Below are 22482 nucleotides of genomic sequence, written 5' to 3' on the forward strand. Positions count from 1 at the left end.
GGGGATGTTGTGCATTGAAGGAACTTGTGCGCATGTCTTGCATGAAGAGACAAACTGTATGGCACACTTGCTACTCTTAACCAAAAGCAAAGACAACAAAACCGTACATTTTTGGCCAGAGTTCAAGTTATTGTTGGGTTTTGATCACATTATTGGAATCTAATCATTTATCTCAAGGGAACAGAATGTAAAAATACAAAGGTTTTACTGCAGCTGTACAGGGTCTTGGGTTTTTTAAAAAATATTCATTCATGGGATGTGGACATTGCTATTATCCATCCCCAATTACTCTTGAGAAAGTGGTGGTGAGCTACCTTTTTGAATTGCTGCAGTCCATGTGGTGTAAGTACACCCACTGTGCTGTTAGGGAGGTAATTCCAGGATTTTGACCCAGTGACATATTTCCAAGTCAGGATGGTGTGTTGCTTGGCGTGGGAACTTGCAGGTGGTGATACTCCCATTTATCTGCTGCCTTTGTCCTCGCAGCTGATGGCAGTTGTAGGTTTGGAAGATGCCGTCCAAGAAGTCTTGGTGAGTTCTCACAGTGCATCTTGTAGATAGCACACACTGTTACACTGCATGTTAGAGGTGGTGGGAGTGAAAGTTTGGTGGTGGGGTGCTAAGCAAGCGGGCTGCTTTGATCTGAATAGTGTCAAGCTATTCAGTGTTGTTGGAGCTGTACTCATCCAAGCAAGTTGATTGTGGGGGATTCAGTGATAGTAGGTGCCATCATTTAGGGCTGAGATGAGGAAAGATTTCTTCACTCAGAATGGTAAGCCTTTGGAATTCACTACCACAGAAAGCAGTTGAGGCAAAAATATTGTGGGGATGATGCTCCCAAAAAAATTCTAAGTGTCGAATTCGAATATAAACTGGAGTAAATCCTACTGGTTTTTTCAACGGGAGTTTCAAAAAGAATCTTCTACACTCTGTGCACTGCAGAAAGCACTAGCATGAATCACTACAAAAATCAGTAGGTGACCTGTTCCCACTGGAGAGGCCGGCAGCATAGTGCTGAGTGGGCCACTGCGCATGCATCAATCTGTCAGAGCTGGCCAGTCCTGCGACCACCCCCCCCACCACCAAATCATTGGCTATACGACCCTCCCATGGCCCAATCGCTGGCCCCCCGAGCATGTCCAGGCGAGCCAATCCCCCCCCCAAACACCAGCAGCCCCAATTTCCCAACCGGCAGGGCCAGGGCCCTGCCTGGCAATACCCAGGGGGGTACCCCCTTACCCTCAACCCTCTGGGGGGGCCTCAATGGCCCCCCTTGACTCCAGGTCGCCAGCTCCTCGTAAGTGGGGAGCTGTTGTAAAGCCCACTGGAGTGAAACACTCCAGGCGGGGGCGGAAACGCTAGTGGACTCAGATTTTAGTCCTGGGACCGCTAGTGTGATGCTAATTTCAATCAGCATAACTTATACAGCTCCGGGGCGATTTCTGGCGCAAAGCTGATGGCGCCGGAAATCTAGCTGCCAAAGACTCGCGGAGGCCGTGGCGCCCAGTGGGAAGCCCGTGAAATGGCCTCTGCTTGAGTCACCCGTCCCACACTGCTGCAAATGCAGCGAAGTGGGCTGGGAGAATCGCCCCCTGTATGTTTTCAATGAGTTAGATATAGCTCTCTTGAGGCAATGTGGATCAAGGGATATGGCGGTGAGGCAGGTGAAATCATGCTATTGAGTTGGATGATCATCCATGATCATAATGAATGGTAGAGCATGCTCAAAGTGCTGATTTATGTTTCTCTGTGAATAGCACTGTTAATGACCCCTTCCATCACTTTACTGATGATCGAGAAAAGAGTCATTGGCAATAAATGGTTGGGTGGATTTGTCCTGTTTTTGATAGGACATACCTGGGGAATGTTCCACATTGTTGGATAGGTGACAGTGATGTAGCTGTATTGGAACAGCTTGGCTAGAGGCATGGCGAGTGAGACCACATGTGGAATACTGTCTACAGTTTTGTTCTCCTTGTTTGAAAAATAGTGTAATTGTGTCAACAGTTCAGAGGTTCATTCGCCTCAATCCTGAGATGAAGGGCTTATGAAGAATGATAGAAATGGTTGGGCCCAAATCCATTGGAGTTTAGAAGAATGATCCTGAGGAGACATGATAGGACAGATACCAGGAGGATGTTTCCATTTGGGGAGACCAGAACTAGAGGACACAATTAATAATAACAGTTCTCCCTCAAGATGGAGATGAGGGGTTTCTTTTCTTTGAGGCTCGCGAGTCTGTGGAATTCTCTTTCCCAGAAAGAACTAGAGGCTGGGTCACTGAATTTATTCAAGCCAGGGGAGACAGATTTTTGATAGACAAAAATGTTAAGGGTCTGAGCAATGGCAGGCAGACTGGAAAGTGGAGCTGAGATCAGTCTTGGTCTTATCGAATGGTGGTGCAGACTTGAAGAGCTGAATAGCCTACTTCTGCTCCTATGTTCCTATGACCTGCATATTTAAATAAAGGGTCTGCTGGCTTTTGACTAGTATCTTTGCCACCTGCTCAGAACGGCAGAATAAAGTCTAAGACGGTCGGATTCTGCAGCTTTCCAGGAGGTAATTAACCTGAGCCATTTTAATCATACTTTGTCTGGTGTTCGTTGCGTGGGCAGAGTTAAAATGGCTCCCATTGAATAAAGTAGGTGGCAGTGAACAACCTGACCTCACTTTGTATTTAGAGAGATCCAGTGAGTTTCTCATCTATCTTTACATAGATCTTGGAGCTGGAGTACACAAACTGCACAAAATCCAAAGTTTGACCATTTCCCGCTACTTCACAATGGATGCATGAGGGATTTTGGGGTGGCAGAGTGGCTAGCACTCCTGCCTCACAGCGCCAGTGACCTGGGTCCAGTTCCAGCCTCGGGTCATTGGCTGTGTGGAGTTTGCACATTCTCCCCTTGTCTGTGTGGGTTTCCTCCCACAGTCCAAAGATGTGCGGGTTAGGTTGACTGGCCATGCTAAATTGACCTTTGCATCAAGGGGATTAACAGGGTAAATATATGGGGTTACGGGAATAGGGCCTGAGTGGGAATAGGGCCTCAGTGATCGGTGCAGACTCGATGGGCCAAATGGTCTCCTTCTTCACTTTAGGGATTCTATGATTAAATTGAAAGTTGTTGAGCACAATGCAAGTGAAGTTTCTCCCAAATCTTACAACGATCCCTGATCTTGTCCCTGTACATTGCTCAGGAAAATAAAAACCGGTCTGCTATTTACTTACTTTTCAGAATTCTGGGTTCCTGCTCCAAAACAACACAACGGGAATTTTTAAAAAATTACATTTGTTAATTTGCTATAATATTCAAAAACATAATGGAATGTCAGCCTGCATAACTACAGGACCAGAATATAAAAGGGAGAAAACATTTCTACAATTATACAAATCCCTCAAGACCACATCTCGAGTACTATGTACAATTCTGGTCATCACACCTCGGAAAGGATATACTGGCTCTCAAAGGAGTGCAGCACAGATTTACCAGAATGTTACCTTAGCTCTAAAGGGTAGGTTATGAGGAGAGATTACATTAACTCTGCCTATATTCCCTTGTATACAAAGTTAAGAAAGCTATGGGACAATCTAATTACAGGTTTTAGGACACTGAAAAGATAGTGAAAAACCATTTTCGCATGACGTAATTATAAAATCTGAGCTGGGTCATTTGGGAGCAAACTTAGGAAACACTTGTAACTGTACTTTTGCGTAAACAAGTGTGAAACATTCTCCCACAAGATGATACTAGCTAAATTAATAATTTTAAACCGAAGAGCAAAAGACTTTTCCTAGACATGGGTATAAAAGGATACGGAGCCAAGGAGGTGGATGGAGTTAAGCACAGCTGCAACCTCACTGAACAGTGGAAGTGGCTTGAGGGGCCTACTCCTGTTCCTACTTTCCCATTGTACCATTCATTCCATCAACAACAACTGACACCATTATGTACACACTCATAATCATTTCCTTCAGACCAATGAAGAAATTACAAGTAGTGCAATTGCCACCACTTATAGATATTAATTTCAAAAATAGCCGCTATAATGCAGCTGATAGGTGCATATCAATAATCAACTCACCGTAATTAATTTGACAAATTTTAATTGTCTTTATAAACTTTACACTAATTATTCAGATACCATTTATTGTTTAATCTATTAACCATCATTTTTTACCTTAACAAAATCTCTGCCTGTTTTTTCTTTCCATTCTGCTCCAAATACAGAGGACAAGGTGCCTAAATCTGTAAACAATCATATCAGGACAAATAAGCATAAAATTAAGCTAGTATAATCATAATGCTTAAAACTAGCCCTCTCATTATTTATTTTTGCATTTACTGTTAACATGTTAAAACTAAAACAGCTAACTTTTTTCAATAAACTCTGTAGTGTTTCAGTTAACAAAGAAAAATACTGCATGCATACGCTTCAATTAGCAGTGTATCTTTTTCAAAAGTGGCCATAACATTTACTTTACAGCGAAGGTGCTGTAACCACCGACAGTTTAAAAAAAATGGATGGTCAATGATTGCAAGTGAATGGACAAGTACCTTCTTTATTTTCAAACAAGTTCTTACAACAGTTAACAAAAAAATCCAAATTCAAGGCTAAGTTAGATAGATTTTTGATCTAGGATCTTTGATCTTTTGACAAGGGAGTCAAGGCTATGGAGAGCAGACAGGAAAGTTGCGACCACAACCAGATCAGCCATAATCTCATCAAATGGTGGAGCAGCCTCAAAGGGCTGAAAAGATTTGTAGTCCTATGTTTTAAATGGACCTAAATCATGCATATTTTTGAAGCATACCTAAACTATTTAAACCAATCCGTATGTGCTATGCCACTACCATATACAGATTATTTGTACATGAAAGAATCTAGAAGTATTTTTTAAAATAAGCAACAGGACCAAATTCAAACCCCAAAACAGAACTAAAACGACTTCTAACTTTCCTCATGTACTGAATGTTAGTTAAAAGAAAAATACTGCCTTTCTAATTAAAATCTAGAGTAAATTCTGATTCTCATTTTCTTGAGTTAATTAAAATAATAACACAAGAAAAATACTGCATTCCTGATTAAATCTGGAGTAAATTAGAAGATGGGAAAGAACAATTGCAAAAATTAAGTGAAACAGGAAGTGAGAAGTGAAATGACAGCAGAAAGGAAAATCCAACAAGAGCACAGTTTGGTGGTGAGTGACAAGGAACAGTACTTATTGTGGACCTCAAAGAAAAGCTGTTAAAAAGATTTAGCAGGCTTCAGAGTGCCGATTTCCTTTATTAGCCATAATCTTCCAATATTCTCTCAATTCAGGAATTGTCCTTTTAGATTGGAAAATTTCAAATGCAGCTCTATTATTTAAGAATGATGGGAGAGAAAACCAGAAAGAATAACTCTTGCAGTCTACCATCTGTTGTGGGGAAGTTATTGAAATTTATAATCAAAGACAAAGTGTCTGAACACTCAATATGTATTAATAACGGGTAGGTCAAGTCTAAAGTAACTAACTGAATAGGTTTATTACTGTAACGTCAGTGTTCATTTCAGTATCTGTAAAACAGAAATCACAACTAACAAAAAAAGGGAAAATCAGCAGACATAATTTATATTTTAAACCACTTTTTTGCTGTTAATTTACTTTACACAGACAAAAAGTAGATCAGTACACAAAATAAGGATGAAAGCACTTCCAAAACGTTTTCATAATTCGATTACAAAGGGTGTGTTTGCTTCCAAAGCTTGGGTCACTGTCTGTGCTGAGTCTGCACGTTCTCCCCATGTTTGCATGGGTTTCCTCTGGGTGCTCCGGCTTCCTCCCACAGTCCACAATGTAGGCTGGTTAGATGCACTGGCCATGCTAAATTCTCCCTCAGTGGACCCGAACAGGCGCCGGAGTGTGACGACTAGGGGATTTTCACAGTAACTGCATCGCAGTGTTAATATAAGCCTATTTGTGACACTAATAAATAAACTTTAAACCAAAAGATTGAACGAAGTTGGGTCCAAATCCTTTGGAGTTCCAAAGAATGAGGAGTGATTTTACTGAAACACACAAGATCCTGAAGGAATGAGAGTGGATACCAGGAGGATATTTTTTCTTGTGGGGGACAGTGTTTAAGAATAAGAGGTCTCCAATTTAAAATGAAAATGAGGAGACTTTTTATTCTCTCAGAGGATCCTTAGCATGTAGAATTCTCTTCCCTAGAAATCAATGAAGTCTAGGTCATTGAATTTATTCAAGGCTGAGCTAGATAAGATTTTTGATAGACAAGGGTGTTGGTGAGTAGGCAGGAAAGTGGAGTTACTGAATGGTGGAGCAGGCTGTCAGGAAACAGAGGTAGATTCAAGTGATCTATATTTGTATTGTTAAATATTAGTTATGTGAGATTTAAATGGGTTTAATTTAGTGTTTTGTGTAGGAAAGGGTACAACTCAAGATTAAGGTGTATGGACGTTTTTGATTTCAGTTAAAACTATGTTTACAGTGCTGAGAGCGGGTTTACCATGTGTAAAGTAAATAAGAAACTGGAGAAAGAATGAGCTGCTGCTTAGCAACCAGGGGCTACTTTTAGGGAAAATATATTTTTTTGAATTTAGTTTTCAACTGGAAGCCAGAGTAGAAAGGGGCTTAGCAGTGGGAGGGGGAACACCTTTCACGGCTTTTCTAAAAGAAAAGCTATACAATGGAGTAAGGGGCAAGGAGCAAGTGCCAGAAATCAAAAGAACACCTAGTTAAGAAAACTGTCGAAATAGAAGTTTCCAGGAAGTCTGAAGTTAAAGGAGCAGAGGAATTTTGAACAGGATACTGTTCATTGAAGCCACAGAGCTGAGAAGGGATTGGCTATTGAGAAGCCAGAAAGATATCTGAAGTGATTCGGAGGTTTGTCATATTTTACTACAGCCTGTGAAGGACTAGTCGAAGTAATTTTGGAGCAATTCGTGGTTGGATCTTAGAGTTTGTGTAAAAGCATTCAAGACAAAGGAATACTGAAAGGAGAGTTTAAAAATCTGGAGGTGGATCCTTGTTAAAATGGCAGAGAGAAAACCTTGATTGAAACTAGAGTTGGAAAACCTGGAGGTGGATCCTTGATGAAAACAGCTGATGGAAAGCATTGGTGGAAATATATTTTAAAGTGTGTCTTTTTGAGAATGGAATTTGGAAACATCATGTGACCATCATCTGGGGGCATGTGAGGAGAAATTCACAGAAGATCAATTGAGTAGCATCTGCCACTTTATTTCAGAGTGGACTGTTGTCTGACCAGCCTATTGGGTGACAGGATCTATGTGTTTATTCAGAACACTGTAGCATAAGATATATTTTGTAAGCTGTTTAAAATTTGTGTGCATGTACGAATATAGGGGGAAGTGAAGGAGTGCTGCATAACAGTCACACTTTTCATGTTTAATAAATGCTTTTGTTGTTGTTAAAAGCTAATTGGCATTCTGTAACTCTATTTCCCCCATGTTTTCTAAAATAAGTAAAAGCTGCAATCTTATGAGCCAGGGTTCCATTCTGAGATCATCAGAGTTCAATTATAACATCAACTGGGATTGTAACAAGGCTCAAAAAGGCCAAATGTTCTACTCCCACTCCCAAGTCCGATGCCCTATGTCCAAGCTTGCCAGTACCAATACAGTTATATTTAATTGCCCTATTAGTCTAGTCTTTACATCGTGGGTCTTTACATCTCACAACCAAATTTGTTAATGACACTGAAACAAAGAGAGAAGCAGAAATAAAGGATGCAGCTAAAATGATGCAGATATATTTTTGATCAGTTCTGTAACTAGACAGTCTTTCTGCCAATAAAATTTTATACTGATAAATGCAGAAGTATTGAACGATGGTTGAAAAATAAATGTCAGGTGTTTGTCTCAGTATATATTTTTCAGTATGACTCAGCTACTCACTACCCTAACCAAACGAGCCAACGGGTGATAGTTGCAGGAGCATAAAATTCCTCCTGTTTGAAAAGGAAACATGTACGCCTAAACTGTCTGTCTGGCTATGTAGGTTGCCTTTGATTCCACGGCAATAAATGTTATCAAAACTTGGCAGCTTTTCATGGAATTTTCATAAGGTCTTCGCTATAAGAAAATTACCAATCATTTGACTCTGATAACCTCAACCCAGGCATGTCTATAAACTAATATTTAACTGTTGTTTATACTCAAGTCCCTGGGGTATTGATTGCTTGCTTGCTGTGGTCATTTAATGTTTTAATTTGATGGCAATGACTCCAACCAATCTTGATCTCAAGAATGTCCTTGACATATAGATTCTTCTTTCCGTTACCCCCAGCTCTCTGCATTGCTTTTGAAGGTTTCAGTACTCTGACCTATATACGGTGATGCATTGCACTTCTGTAATGTTGAATGGCATTGAAAAATCCACAGCAGATGTGGTGAATAATAATACTTATTCATACTCATAACTTGGGCAACACCACCATTGCCAGCATTTATTGCCCATCTCTAATTGCCCCAAGGTGATGGGCCCCAAGTCTAAATTGTCACAAACTTTTGTAAAAAAAACATGATAAAAGTACAAACCATCATTAAAAGACTATAAATGAAATTCCTGATTTCATAACAAGATGTTGCCAATGACATGAGCAAAAAAATGATAAACTAGTTCTTTAAATACTAACAAGCTTTGTGCAGGAACACCACTTAAATAATACGGCACACTTCACATCAAACTTTAATAAGTGGAGCATTCCAGTAGACTTGACAAACTTGGATTATATCCTATTTAGCTGAGATGAACAAATTATGAACTTGCATATCTTGGGCTCTTGATTGTTAAATTTTGTATTTGCAATGAAAACGTTAACACAACAAATACTGTCAGCACACATTAGCATTCTGTGGTATAACTTACTGTCATCAAAAACTCCAGCATGTGCAAGCAAAATGGTGGTGATTCTGGGGTCTTTTTCAAGTTGCATGATGTGCTTATTCCCATTTGAGAGAAGAGTGCAAACGTTAATTGCAAAATCCACTTCATTAGGGAGTCCAGACAGAAGGGAAAGCACCAATTTATTGTAGTCACTAAGCGTTACAAACTCTGTATTAAGTCCATAGCTTTGTCGAATATAATCTAAAAGAAAAAGCAAATTATTGAGCACAAGTAAAAATTATGCTGATTTATCAGTGCTCTATTAACGTAATGTAAAGTACTCTGTTTGTTGCAATGATGATGCATCGGCCAATCATTTTCACCAATTTTTAAATACCAAGATATTTCTGTCACAGGATGTTATGTTTAATGAAAATACATTTTCGTATTCTGTCTCAAATGCAAAGCATGGAGCATCATGTGGGATTATAGTATGGGTTGTCAATTCGAATACAAAAAAAACACAACCATGCACTAAACAAGCAAACCAATTCTGTAATCTGATCAGTCACATATTTGCCCATTGAAAATAAAAGGTTGCAATTTTATCAACGACACAGCATTTCACAGGGTATGAACCCAATTGGCAACTTAAATTGCAACAGGTTTCATTTGGGCCTGTACTCTCCATACCCTGCTCCATGTGGCAGATAATATAGAAAATATGAGGTCTAGCAGATGATTAATTTGATTTGTCACATGAATTAGTATACAATGAAAAGTATTGTTTCTTGCATGCTATACGAAGCATACCGTACATGGAGAAGGAGAGAGTGCCGAAGGTAGTGTTGCAGTAATAAAAGAGTTAGAATAAAGTTTTAGAAGCATAGAGCGAGAGTAAAAGATAGAATTAGAGGGTATGCTGGGCACAGCTTGCAAGAAGTCGCCACGCTCCGGCGCCATCTTGGAGTTAAGGATGACCAACTCCATGTCAGAACCCATCCGTAACACTGAGGAAGAAGAGGTCAGACCAGCAAATTTGTAATACAACACCCATGGGCAAATATGTGACTGATCAGATTACAGAATTGGTTTGCGTGTTTAGTGCATGGTTGTGTTTTTTTTGTATTCGAATTGACAACCCATACTATAATCCCACATGATGCTCCATGCTTTGCATTTGAGACAGAATACCACATGTACTCAAATTCTACCATGACAACGTGCAGAGCAGAAGTCAGTGAATCTGGTTATCTGTGACTAGCACCAGGGAGGAAAAAACATAAAATTACCACATCATAGTGATGGAAATTGTATGCTATCAACAGCATACATCAATTTGCTATCTGAATAACTGAGATAGGCATGAGTTTAGCCACACCTATTCAGCAATGCCCATTCAAGAGCCTTGTCCATATGATGTGGCTGATTCTTAATTCTACATGAAATAGCCCGACAAACGGTCATCAGGACAACTAGGGATGTGTAATAAACATGGTTTGGCCAGTGTTAGCCACATCACAAAAATAAGTAAAATCCCCGACAGGGTGTGAACAAGAGTAGCACTAGTGTTATTGAAACATGAAGAAAGCTGGTAATGGTAGATGGTAATTTAAGAAAATATCAACAGTTCCATCCTTTTTGAATTAACTATTCTAAGAATTATTTTATGACAAAAAAAAGCAAAAAAAGTCATGCCACACTATTTCGAGAGAAACCTTTTCTGGAGGAACATTGTCAACAATAGACTAAATTAATTTATTCTCACTAACTAAAAGCAGAGTTAATTAGATCCAAATCTAATATTGCTGTGCCAATTTTCCAGTGTAAAACAAAGGCAACAATATCAATTTCTCAAGGCAGAGATCTATGCCTTTCTTCTGATCAACAGGTTGAGGCCTTTATTCACAACTGTGTACATCTTCATACCAGATTGATAAATTAATCTGCCCCAGTCAGAGCTTGTGATGTGTGCTAGCCCACTCTCGCCATCTCTCCAAATTGTCTCCTCCCATTCTCTACTTGCCTCCAGGGCTTAGTGCAAATGAACTTACAAATGAGTAGGTCATTCAGCTCCTCAAGCCTGTAGAGAGAAATCAATATCAATTCATAGAATCCCTACAGTACAGGAGGCGGCCATTTGGCCCATCGAGTCTGTACCAACTACAATCCCACCCAGGTCCTATTCCCGTAACCCTCATTTACCCTGCTAATCCCCCTGACACTAGGGTCAATTTAGCATGGCCATCAACCTAACCCGCACGTCTTTGTCTGCTTGGGTTTCCTCCGGTTGCTCCAGTTTCCTCCCACAGTCCACAGGGAAAAAGTGCAAACTCCACATGGACAGTGAGCAGAGGCTGGAATTGAACCTGGGTCCCTAGCGCTGTGAGGCAGCACTACTAACCACTGTGCCATCGTTCTTCAGAACTTCTTCCTCTTGCAATGAACAACAACATTCCATTTGCCTTCCTGATCACTTGCTGGACCTACACTTCAAATTTTTGAGATTCATGTATAGGGACACCCAGATCCCTCTGTAGCTCAATAATTCTGCAACACTATTTAAATAACATGTTGTTTTTCTGTTCTTCCTGCTAAAGTGGACAAGTTCATATTTTCCCACATTATACTCCATCTGCCAATTTTTCCCCACTCACTTAACCTATCTGTATCTTTTTGCAGAATCCTTTTGGCCTCTTCACATCTTACTCATCCTCCTATCTTTCTGTCATCAGCAAATTTAGCAATCACACATTTGGTTCTGTCATCCAAGTCATTAATATGGATTGTAAATGGCTGAGGGCCCAGCAATGATCCTTATGACACTCCACTCGTTACCTCTTGCCAAACCGAAAATGACCTCAATGCCTACTGTTTCCTGTTAGCTAACAAATCCTCTATCCATACTAATTTGTTACCTCCTACATCAGGAATTCTTATTTTGTGTCATAACCTCTGATTTGACACCTTGTCAAATGCCTTTTGGAAATCTAAGTATACCGCATCCACAGGTCCCCTTTTATCTAGGAATCTTGTTACTTCCTCAAAGAACACTAATAAATGAATCAAACACAGTTTCCCTTTCAAAAAACCATTGTGACTCGGCCTGATTACCCAAGATTTTAAAAGTACCCTGCTATAAAACTTCCTTGATAATAGATTCCAGCATTTTCCCTTTGGCAGATGTTATGTTAATTGGGCTGTATTTTCCTATTTTTTGTCTCCCTCCTTTCTTGACTAGAGAAGTTACATTTGATATTTTCCAATCTGATGAGGCCTTTCCAGAATCTAGGACATTTTGGGAAATTACCACCAATGCATCTACTATCTCAGCAGCCATTCTTTTTAAAGACTCTAGGATGAAGTGGATCTGGGGACCTTGTCAGATTTCAATTGTAATAATGTCCTCAGTACCCTTTCATTGGTGGATAAAATTTTGAGTTGCAATTTCTTGATTCACAATTATTTCTGGGATCTTATTTGTACAGTTTTCTGTCATTAGTATGGAGAAAAACAGACAATACGCCAACAGGTGCATTGTGCGAATTACCTTCATGGTTATGTGCAGCTTGCCTAATTTATTCTGACAGAGGACAAATTTAGGGCAGAATTCTCCCCAACAGCATGTAGCAGATTTGTGGATAGTAGGCGTGATGAATCTAGCAAGAGTCAAAAGTCGAAAACTCGTCGTTGTAAAATCCTGCTGCAATTCTCTAAATGGCAGGTCTCTCTTCACACTGACAGATGCTGCAAATGCTTTATTTGCATCTTACGAGTGCTCATTAAAACAGCTGCCCGGGGACATCCCATCAGGCCTTTCAATGTTATATCATATCTGTTTGCTAATAAGTGGTATGCACAAGGCAGTCCTCAGGTTGGGGTGAGTACAACAACTTGCTGCCATAGTGCTGCGCTCTTCCTGATGTGCTGTTCACCACTTTGCTGGGGCAGACCAGCTCCTACCCCCATCTCCAGCCTAACTGTGTTCATGGACAGCACCTTGATGCTGGACCCATGGACCTCCTGTGTCAGAGTCAGATCAGTACTGTGCCTGGGGTTGTAGAGGACAGGGGATTCCATATGACTCTCCTTCAGTAAACAATGTGGTATCCCTGGTGCCACACAGCAGTGTTTATCTGGGTAGGAAGGTGCTGCGGGACTCATGCTGACACCGCAACAAAGGTCTGAATTTTGACCGGGATGGGTGGAGTGCGAGGGGATGAGGCCTAATAAGGTCAAGGGGGAGGCAATCTTGAAAGGCGTCTGTGCAAGGAGGGAGGGAGGAAGGATGAGGGCTCATGATGGCACGCAGAGGAGTAAGGATGTGGATGAAGATGAACAATGGAAAGTAGAGGGAAGACCGAGGGAAGGGAAACTGGACCCCAACAAGTTTATATAACAAAGCCCGAAACAAGGGGCTCAAAGGGATACCCACATTGTTTACTGAAGGGGATGGAGGAAGACTCCCAATAAAATTATTTGAGGTCCAAATGAGCCATGGTCCAAACGAGCCATGGGCACTTCACACATAATGGGTTTGGGGAGAATCTGGCTGAATCGAAGAACAGACTTCTTCTCTCCTTTAACCATGTCCGTAATTGCAATATCATAATTCCATGGAGTAATCCAGGCTCTCAGTTCATCTGTCTTACCTGTTATACTTCTTGCATTGAAGCAAACGCACTCCTACAGGTCTGATGAAGACAGGTGGGCTGGAGAGAGTGCTAGGAGTGTACTGGATTGGTATTTAAGTATGGCACTGCGACCTTCGAACCAGTCAGCTGAGGGCAGATGAATCAGCTACTGGCCCGCCAGGAGAGTCGCAGGGGAACTCACTTGTGCATAATTAATGAGCTTCCGAGCACAGACTCTGGCACGGTATCCCGCTAATCTCGTCGGCAAGACAGGTGCAGCTAGAGTCATCTGCCATCACACTTAGTGTTTTGGACAAGTCCATTCCAACCAGCCATCACTGTGCACCACATAGTACTACAAACCAGTTCTGATTAAGTAATTCAGGACAGAATAGATGTTTTTTTCCAAACCTTAGGGAAGCAGACTACAACAAAACATCCATAACATGTTCTACAAACAATTCTAAAGTAGAATGCAAAAATCAGAAATCAACTCCAGAAGTAGGGATAAGATGCTGAAGGTGCCAAAATGTTAGAGGATTGGGCTTCCAATCTTTTTCTTGTGACTCCAAAAAACAGGCTACACCACACAGATATGGAGCTTTTTACATATTTGTGCAGTTTATCCAAAAGAAAGCCTCCCATGTTCATGAATAAACAGTGGAATGAAAAATGGTCAAGAAATATTTACAACTAAAAGAACTGAAGGAGCAATGAAATAGAAAATTACTTCATCACTTATTTAAATTTACATTTGAGCAGCTTTCATATTACATGGTTAGAATAAAGGAAAATCCTCCAGTTATAATATCCCAGTTCAATATTTAAAGGAAGTGAGAAATTCAAGATTGAATTATAGCTGAATTTGTATCAATGCTTGTCATCTACCGCTATGTTATTTCAACAATGAAATGTTTGCACAACTTCATAATCTTATTGATTTGGTCAATTATTAAGAGCATTCCAGGTGATCTTACATCTGCAGAATTTAATTACATGATATATAGATTATTGAACTGATTTGGGGAAAAAAAAGCAACACGCCCTTACGTGTCTATGATTTCCCTTGCAACTTCTCACTGCAAGTGAAGTGAAACTCCCATCATCGGAGTCAGTAGCAGCTGAGAAAGGTTTGCATTCACAGTTGACTGCTCAACATTTTACACAGAATATGCAGTGTAGAAACTTTAGCTCTGTTCTCTCTCCACGGATGTGGTCAGGCTTGCTGAGATTTTCTAGCATCATCTTTTTTGTTTTAGACACCAGCATCCACAGTAATTTGTGTTTATTATCATTGGACTTTGAGCATCACACAAGTGAATACATCCTTTTGTCCAATCCTTCATTGGGGTGGGGGTAACATTTCAAATTTTTCTCACTCAAATAGTAAATAAGCAAAGTTTGGAAAGATAAAGTTTGGCACAGTGTTAAAACATTAATTTCAAAATATAAAATATGTTTAGACAGTTACATGGGTAAGATGAGTATAGAGGGATATGGGCCAAATGCAGGCAATTGGGACTAGTTTAGGGGTTTATAAAAAAAAAAGGGCGGCATGGACAAATTGGGCCAAAGGGCCCGTTTTCATGTGTAAACCTCTATAACAGCTTTGAAAAGAAACAACACTTGCTGAGCAAAGAATAAATACGAGTATTAGAATGCAACAGGGTGAGTGTGCGTGTTTCTGGCATATTCCCAGTCTCAGGATGTTCACTCAGGCATCCTCGCCCTCTGTGCGAGTGGATGATAGTGTGTGTTTAAAGTTTTATTTAATAGTCACAAGCACGCTTACATTAACACTGCAATGAAGTTACGGTGAAAATCCCCTAGTCGCCACACTCCAGCGCCTGTTCAGGTACACTGAGGGAGAATTTAGCATGGCCAATGCACCTAACCTGCACGTCTTTTGGACAGTGGGAGGAAACCGGAGCACCCGGAGGAAACCCACGCAGACATGGGGAGAACATGCAGACTCCGCAGTCATCCAAGCTGGGAATCGACCCTGGACCCCTGGCGCTGTGAGGCAGCAGTGCTAACCACTGTCCCACAATGCGTGTGTGTGGGTGAGGGTGAATGAGAACAAACTGGTGAAGAGCCAGACTTGAGGGTACACGCACACTTACTCCTCTTGCACTCTCCCATCCCTCACTCTCCTCCACATCACTCTCTCCCTCCCTCCCCCCATCTCACTCTCACCTGCACTACTCCCCTCCTGCTCACTCATCGCCACACCCCCACATCTCTATCTCTCTCTCATGGCCATACAGCCCCATCTCTCTCTCTCACCGCCGCACCCCCCTTTCACTCTCACCGCTCCCCCCCCCCCCCCCCACCCTCTCTCACCAGCCCCGATAGCTGAATGCATTTGAAATCAATTCTTTCTTTAAGTGACATCATGTCACTTTCAAAGCAGAGATTATAGAACAAAAACAAAAAAATGAGATCATTGGCACTTGGTTTGATTTACATTTTCCACCATAACACTTATCAGAATCCTTTAGGGATACTGCAGTTCATTTCAGTTTCAAAGAACAAAGAAAATTACAGCAGAGGTACAGGCCCTCCAAGCCTGCTGTAAACGTACTTGTGACTGTTAAATAAAACTTTAAACACACACTATCATCCACTCACACAGAGGGCGAGGATGACTGAGTGAACGTTGGTTCGGCCGCATCTGGAATACTGCGTCCAGTTCTGGTCGCCGCACTACCAGAAGGACGTGGAGGCTTTGGAGAGAGTACAGAGGAGGTTTACCAGGATGTTACCTGGTATGGAGGGGCTTAGTTATGAGGAGAGATTGGGTAAACTGGAGTTGTTCTCCCTGGAAAGACGGAGGATGAGGGGAGACTTAATAGAGGTGTATAAAATTATGAAAGGCATAGATAGGGTGAACGGTGGGAAGCTTTTCCCCAGGTCGGTGGTGACGTTCACGAGGGGTCATAGGTTCAAGGTGAAGGGGGGGAGGTTTAACACAGATATCAGACGGACATATTTTACACAGAGGGTGGTGGGGGCCTGGAATGCGCTGCCAGGCAAGGTGGTGGAGGCGGACACACTGGGAACGTTTAAGACTCATCTGGACAGCCATATGAACGGAGTGGGAATGGAGGGATACAAAAGAATGGTCTAGTTTGGACCAGGGAGCGGCGCGGGCTTGGAGGGCCGAAGGGCCTGTTCCTGTGCTGTATTGTTCTTTGTTCTTTGAACATCCTGAGACTGGGAACATGCCAGAAACACGCACACTCACCCTGTTGCATTCTAATACTCGTATTTATTCTTTGCTCAGCAAATAATTTGACTGTTTTAATAAGAAAGCTCCTATTTTTTTTACAAACAAAATGAAGATTTGGATAGACCACGCTGCCTGTCTGAACTAAAACCCCCTACCCTTCTCGGGACCATATCTTTCTATTCCCATCCTATTCATGTATTTGCCAAGACGCCCCTTAAAAGTCACTATTGTACCTGATTCCACTACCTCCCCCGGCAGTGAGTTCCAGGCACCCACCAACCTCTGTATAAAAAAAAACTTGCCTCGTACGTCTCCTTTAAACCTTGCCCCTCGCACCTTAAATCTATGCCCCCTAGTAATTGACTTCCACCCTGGGAAAAAGCTTCTGACTATCCACTCTGTCCATGCCCCTCAATCTTGTAGACTTCTATCAGGTCGCCCCTCAACCTCCGTCGCCCCAGTGAAAACAAGCCAAGTTTCTCCAAACTCTCCTCATAGCTGATGCCCTCCATACCAGACAACATCCTGGTAAATCTTTTCTGTACCCTCTCCAAAGTCTCCACATCCTTCTGGTAGTGTGGTGACCAGAATTGAACACTATATTCCAAGTGCGGCCTAACTAAAGTTCTATAAAGCTGCAACATGACTTGTCAATTTTTAAACTCAATGCCCCGGCCAATGAATGCTTTCTTGACTACCTTCTCCACCTGCGTTGCCACTTTCAGTAACCCGTGTACCTGTACACCTAGATCCCTCTGCCTATCAATACTCTTAAGGGTTCTGCCATTTACTGTATATTTCCTATTTGTATTAGATCTTCCAAAATGCATTACCTCACATTTGTCCAGATTAAACTCCATCTGCCATCTCTCCACTCAAGTCTCCAACTGATCTATATCCTGCTGTATCCTCTGATGGTCCTCATCGCTATCTGCAAATCCACCAACCTTTGTGTCGTCCGCAAACTTACTAATCAAACCAGTTACATTTTCCTCCAAACCATTTATATATAGTACAAACAGCAAAGGTCCCAGCACTGATCCCTGAGGAACGCCACTTGTCACAGCCCTCCATTCAGAAGTCCTTAAACTTCCTCCAATTTTGGTCATGTGGATTTGACCTGGCAAAGATCCTGTTAATGCACTAAATCTCTTACTTGGAAGGTCTGTTCAATGTGCAAAATTTAATCTGCCTAGATTGTAATGTTTTTGTGAACTGTAATTGGTATATCTGAAGTGATTCAAAGACTTGATATTGTCCAGGTATCGCCTAAATCTTCAATAGAATCAAAAATAACTAGTGAAAAGGAGCTCATATCTCCACAACACTGTTATAATTACACACTTCTTCCTCAAGGCTTTTCCTTGCATTGTTGATATTCTGAAACAACAAAGCTGAAAAATGAATTTTTTTAAATTAAAAGCTTCCATCACATTGAAGCACCTGCAGGGCAATCCACATCCAACGACCTGCTCTGCAAACTCTGTTCACATTTTAACAGCTACGACAAATTCCACTATAACAGGTCAATTCACAACATTCTTAAAAAAAAAATCAACATTCTAAATAAAACAACCCACATCATTCTTTAAAAAGGTCAATTCACCCTATCTCCCAATGTTAAAATTCCAGATATACATCTTTGCCAAACACAAATCACTTCTTCATTGGGCTATTCCTATCTGTGTACCAAGTTTCGTTGAAATCCACCCTAGCTTTTTGTATATTTTGTTCACCGACAGACTAAGAGTGAAAACATTACCTCTACCCACCTTCAGTGGTGGAGATAAAATTCCCAACTACAAGATCTATTAAAATCTTGCACAAGATGTATACTGAATCACATGTTCCAAGACCAGAATTCAGTTGCAAATTGATTTTACAAAAAAAAAGTTCAGATTGCCAAGATCTGAGTTGGTCTGATTAATAATAATCAGCTCTTATGTAAAAAAGACTACAACTTGCATCTATATAGTGTCTTTAAGGTGTAATGCAGGGATTTGAAAAAGAATGAGTATTTTAAAATCAAGACATTGCTCGATTTGGAGTTGATATAGGTAAGCGAGCATTCGGGGGGGGGGGGCGGCTGCGAAATGACAGAGGAACAAGGATTGGTGCAAGCTACTACACACATAATGTTTTAGATTACCTCAAGTTTATGAAGCGTAGAACGAGGGAGGCTGACCAATAGGCCATTCAGACAGTCAAGTCCAGAAGCAACAAAAGCATGGATGAGGGTTTTACCAGCAGATAGAGCTGAAGTCAGGCAATGTTACAGAGTTGGAAGTAATGATTGTGCAGAAAAGTGGTCCAAAACTGATAACTGGATCGAATACAGCACCAAGGTTCCAAACAGTCTGGCCAAATACAACACCAAAGTCCCAATAGTTGCCAAAGAGAGAGATGGAAGTGCTAACTATGGTTTGAGTCTTACAAATTTTTAGTACTGGATGTCGGACAAGCATTCTGATAATTCAGCAATGGTAGGGAACCTTGAGAAAGGTTGGTAAAACTGGGTGTCGTCAGCACTAACTAACATTAACACTGTTTTCGGGTGATGCCACCTAGGGACATCATGCAGATGAGAAATCGAAGGGAACCAAAGAGATGAATACAAATCAAAGTTTTAAGCAATAGCTTGCACTGTAACTAGCACTGCAACAATTTCAGCCCTGGAAGAACTCACTTGTTTTCATTCAAGCATCCTCCAAATTGTACGATGGTTAAATAAATGGAATTGGCTTGGAGATTCCTAAATTAAATGATCCTGTACACATTCAGTTACAATTCTACTGGAGAATGTACCACTGGCATTGTGATACAGTATGGGGTGTTGCTTAAAGCTCTGCTTTATATTTATCAGTTCAATATAATGGTGTACTGTTTATTAGCATGCCCATTTAGCCCACCTTACACCAAATTAATTTTCAGGGTATGCCAGACCTGACTGGGCTGAAAACACTGCAAATGTATGGCATAGGTAGGGCAGGCAAGTTGGAGAGAAATTACAGGAAAAGTGATATTTATGTAGCTAATCTACTAAGTGTATTTGTAAATATTTTAAAACATACATTTTAATATTAGGTCTCCAAAGACCCACCTCATGAAGGTGAATCTTACAACTTCTTGCAAAGTGTCCAAATCCAGAGATGAGTATGACACAAGAAGAAACTACGGGAATCTCCTCTGATGCAAATAAGTTTAAAAATAACTAAATGAAGTGATGATTTGTACTACTTTTCACGGAATCACTAATGTGTTTTTATGCAGGGGATTAATAAGCATTTGCAAAATAAGTAAAAGAGCGCTTTTAAAGTAAAAGAGCAGCTATGTTGATGAATGCATGAGTTGCAAATAGCAGCTGTCACTGAATTTTGGTTGAGGTCAAAGTGCAACTGTGAAGAGATAACACAGTTCTTGATTCAGAATACTAATTCCTCACAGATAAGCACAATTGCCAACTCAATTGGAGTGCAAGTAAACCAATATACATATATTTTATTTGGCTGTACATGGCCATCCACATGAAGAGAGATGGTTGGATGGCAATAGAAATATTAAAAGTGAAAATAAGATTTTGGTACTCCATTGGGCTCTATGTTGCTTACATAACATTTAAACTGTAAAGCAAGAGACACCACATGCTGCTTCACTAGTCATGAAATTCAGAAGCTCTACTGGCCATTACTTTCTCTTCTAACTCCAAATGCTTTTCTGAAAATTTGGATTGATGCAGTGTTTTGCTAATCTCAACAAATTTCCCATGAAACCATTAGTGGTGAATTTCTGTACTTTGCCGTGATAATTAATTATAGTTATACTATTACTGGAATATCTAATTCTGAAAAGGAGTTGTGGCTGTTATTTGGTGCATCATGGCAGGCATATCGTTTCCTCAAAATCAGCTGAGGAAAATCCCTGAAGTGCCATCCAATCCACAACATGGAAGATGTACCCCTGCACATGTTAACTGCTGCAATAATGTATTGAGGTAAAATTCTTTCTGAAGATAATCAAATGATAAAACAACTACTCAAACAGGCAAATTATAAGATTACATATTTTCATTGTCTCATCTAAACTTTACAATATAGAGTGAGAATAGTTGATTTCAAAAGAAATGAGTACATTACTTGTCATATATAAAAAAGCTTTATTCCTAATCTTTTATGTAGAAGATAAAGCTTGGATTCATTAAAACATTTTGTCATTGCTGCTTGAAAACATATTCTTGACATTCTGTAATTGATGTGATCCCCACAAAAGTAAAAATTAATTTCAGAAAGTTTGATCTGAAATATTCCTTCATCAGCCGCATTTTATTGGCCTTTATTTTAATCCTTGAAGTACTGAAAGGATAGCAAGGTTTCAAAACGCCAGCCTATTCACCAGCTGCAGAAATAATTCTGAAAATTTCCAATGATTGGTGGTATCAATTGGAATTCTAGAGTGCCACAGAACTTTTCATAAAAGCTGCAAAGTTATAACTTTAAATTTTGGTGCAGAACTACTGGATCGATACTACAATATAATGATTATTTACCTGACAATATATGCTGCTGGTAACTGTACGATGAAGGTACCCCACCAACAGGAACTGGTCCCCGTTGATTACCTGAACTAAGCTCGTCATCATCTTCCCCAAAGTGATGTACCTTTTCATAAGCTTCAAGGTAACTGGAATAAATCAAGTTATTATCAATGAGAAGCAGTACACAACATGATTATTAGCAAGGCTGGATATTGAGCTATGAGACTAAGCAATACATTTTCCTATTACAAAATCAATGTTCTTTTTTGCTGTCAATATTGCACTTTTGTGTTAATTTGGATAAAGTGAACAAGTACTTCATCGTTTACTGAACATTATTCTCCTTTGGTATTGAGCCAACTGAATGATTTACATTTTACAATTGCTAAATATAACAAAGCTAAATATAGCATGATTCTCAGGAGAATTGGCATCATTAGTCTCTTGTTCTAAAAGCATCAGTGTCTGAAGATAATAGTGTTATAGAAATTTCAAAATTATTGGTGATCACAGAAACATTGTAGTACAGGAGACCAGTCGGTCCACCATGTCTGCACCAACTCTGTAAATGAACAATTCACTTAGCGCCATTCCACCGCCTTCTCTCCATTGCCCTGCACAGGCTTCCTCTGCAGATAACAGTCGAAGTTCCTTTTGAACGCTACGATTAAACCTGCCTCCCCCACATTCTCAGGCAGTGCATTCCAGATCCAAACATATCACTTTTGTTTCTTTTGCCAATTATTTTAAATCTGTGTCCCCTCACTTGCAATCCTTTCACAAGTTGCAACAGTTATTCCCCATTTACTCTGTCCAGACATCTCATAATTTTGAAAGACCCATCATCAAATCTCCTCTTGGCCTTCTTTTCTCCAAGGAATAGTCCCAACTTTTCCAATCTACCTTCATAACTGAAGTTCCTCATTGCTGGAAAAAGTAAAGTTTATTTATTAGTCACTAGTCACAAGTAAGGCTTACATTAACACTGCAATATGAGGTTACTGTGAAATCCCCCTAGTCGCCATACTACAACGCCTGCTCGAGTCAGTGCACTTAACCATCCTTATGAATCTTTCTGCCATGTCTTTATATCCTCCCTGAAGTGCCGCACCCAAAACTGGATGCAATACTCCAGCTGAGACTGAGCTAATGTCTCAGAAAGGTTGGTGGATTTACGGATAGCGATGAGGATCATCAGAGGATACAGCCGGATATAGACTGGCAGGTGGAGCTT

The 22482-nt window shown here is 40.5% G+C and overlaps 1 protein-coding gene across 3 annotated transcripts in view; it reads right to left on the reverse strand.

Annotated features, from left to right (window-relative positions):
- arid2 (AT-rich interactive domain 2) overlaps positions 1–22482 on the reverse strand; it is a 98928-nt gene that overhangs the window by 42325 nt on the left and 34121 nt on the right. For all 3 annotated transcript variants that reach the window (XM_078219719.1, XM_078219720.1, XM_078219718.1), the window contains exons 4-6: positions 21261–21394; positions 8894–9112; positions 4177–4244 (exon numbers count right to left, since the gene is read on the reverse strand). In XM_078219719.1, the coding sequence (XP_078075845.1) occupies positions 4177–4244; positions 8894–9112; positions 21261–21394 (421 nt within the window). The remainder of the gene's footprint in view (positions 1–4176; positions 4245–8893; positions 9113–21260; positions 21395–22482) is intronic.

This window comes from Mustelus asterias, chromosome 9, assembly GCF_964213995.1.
Source record: "Mustelus asterias chromosome 9, sMusAst1.hap1.1, whole genome shotgun sequence".
NCBI classification, from domain to species: Eukaryota; Metazoa; Chordata; class Chondrichthyes; order Carcharhiniformes; family Triakidae; genus Mustelus; species Mustelus asterias.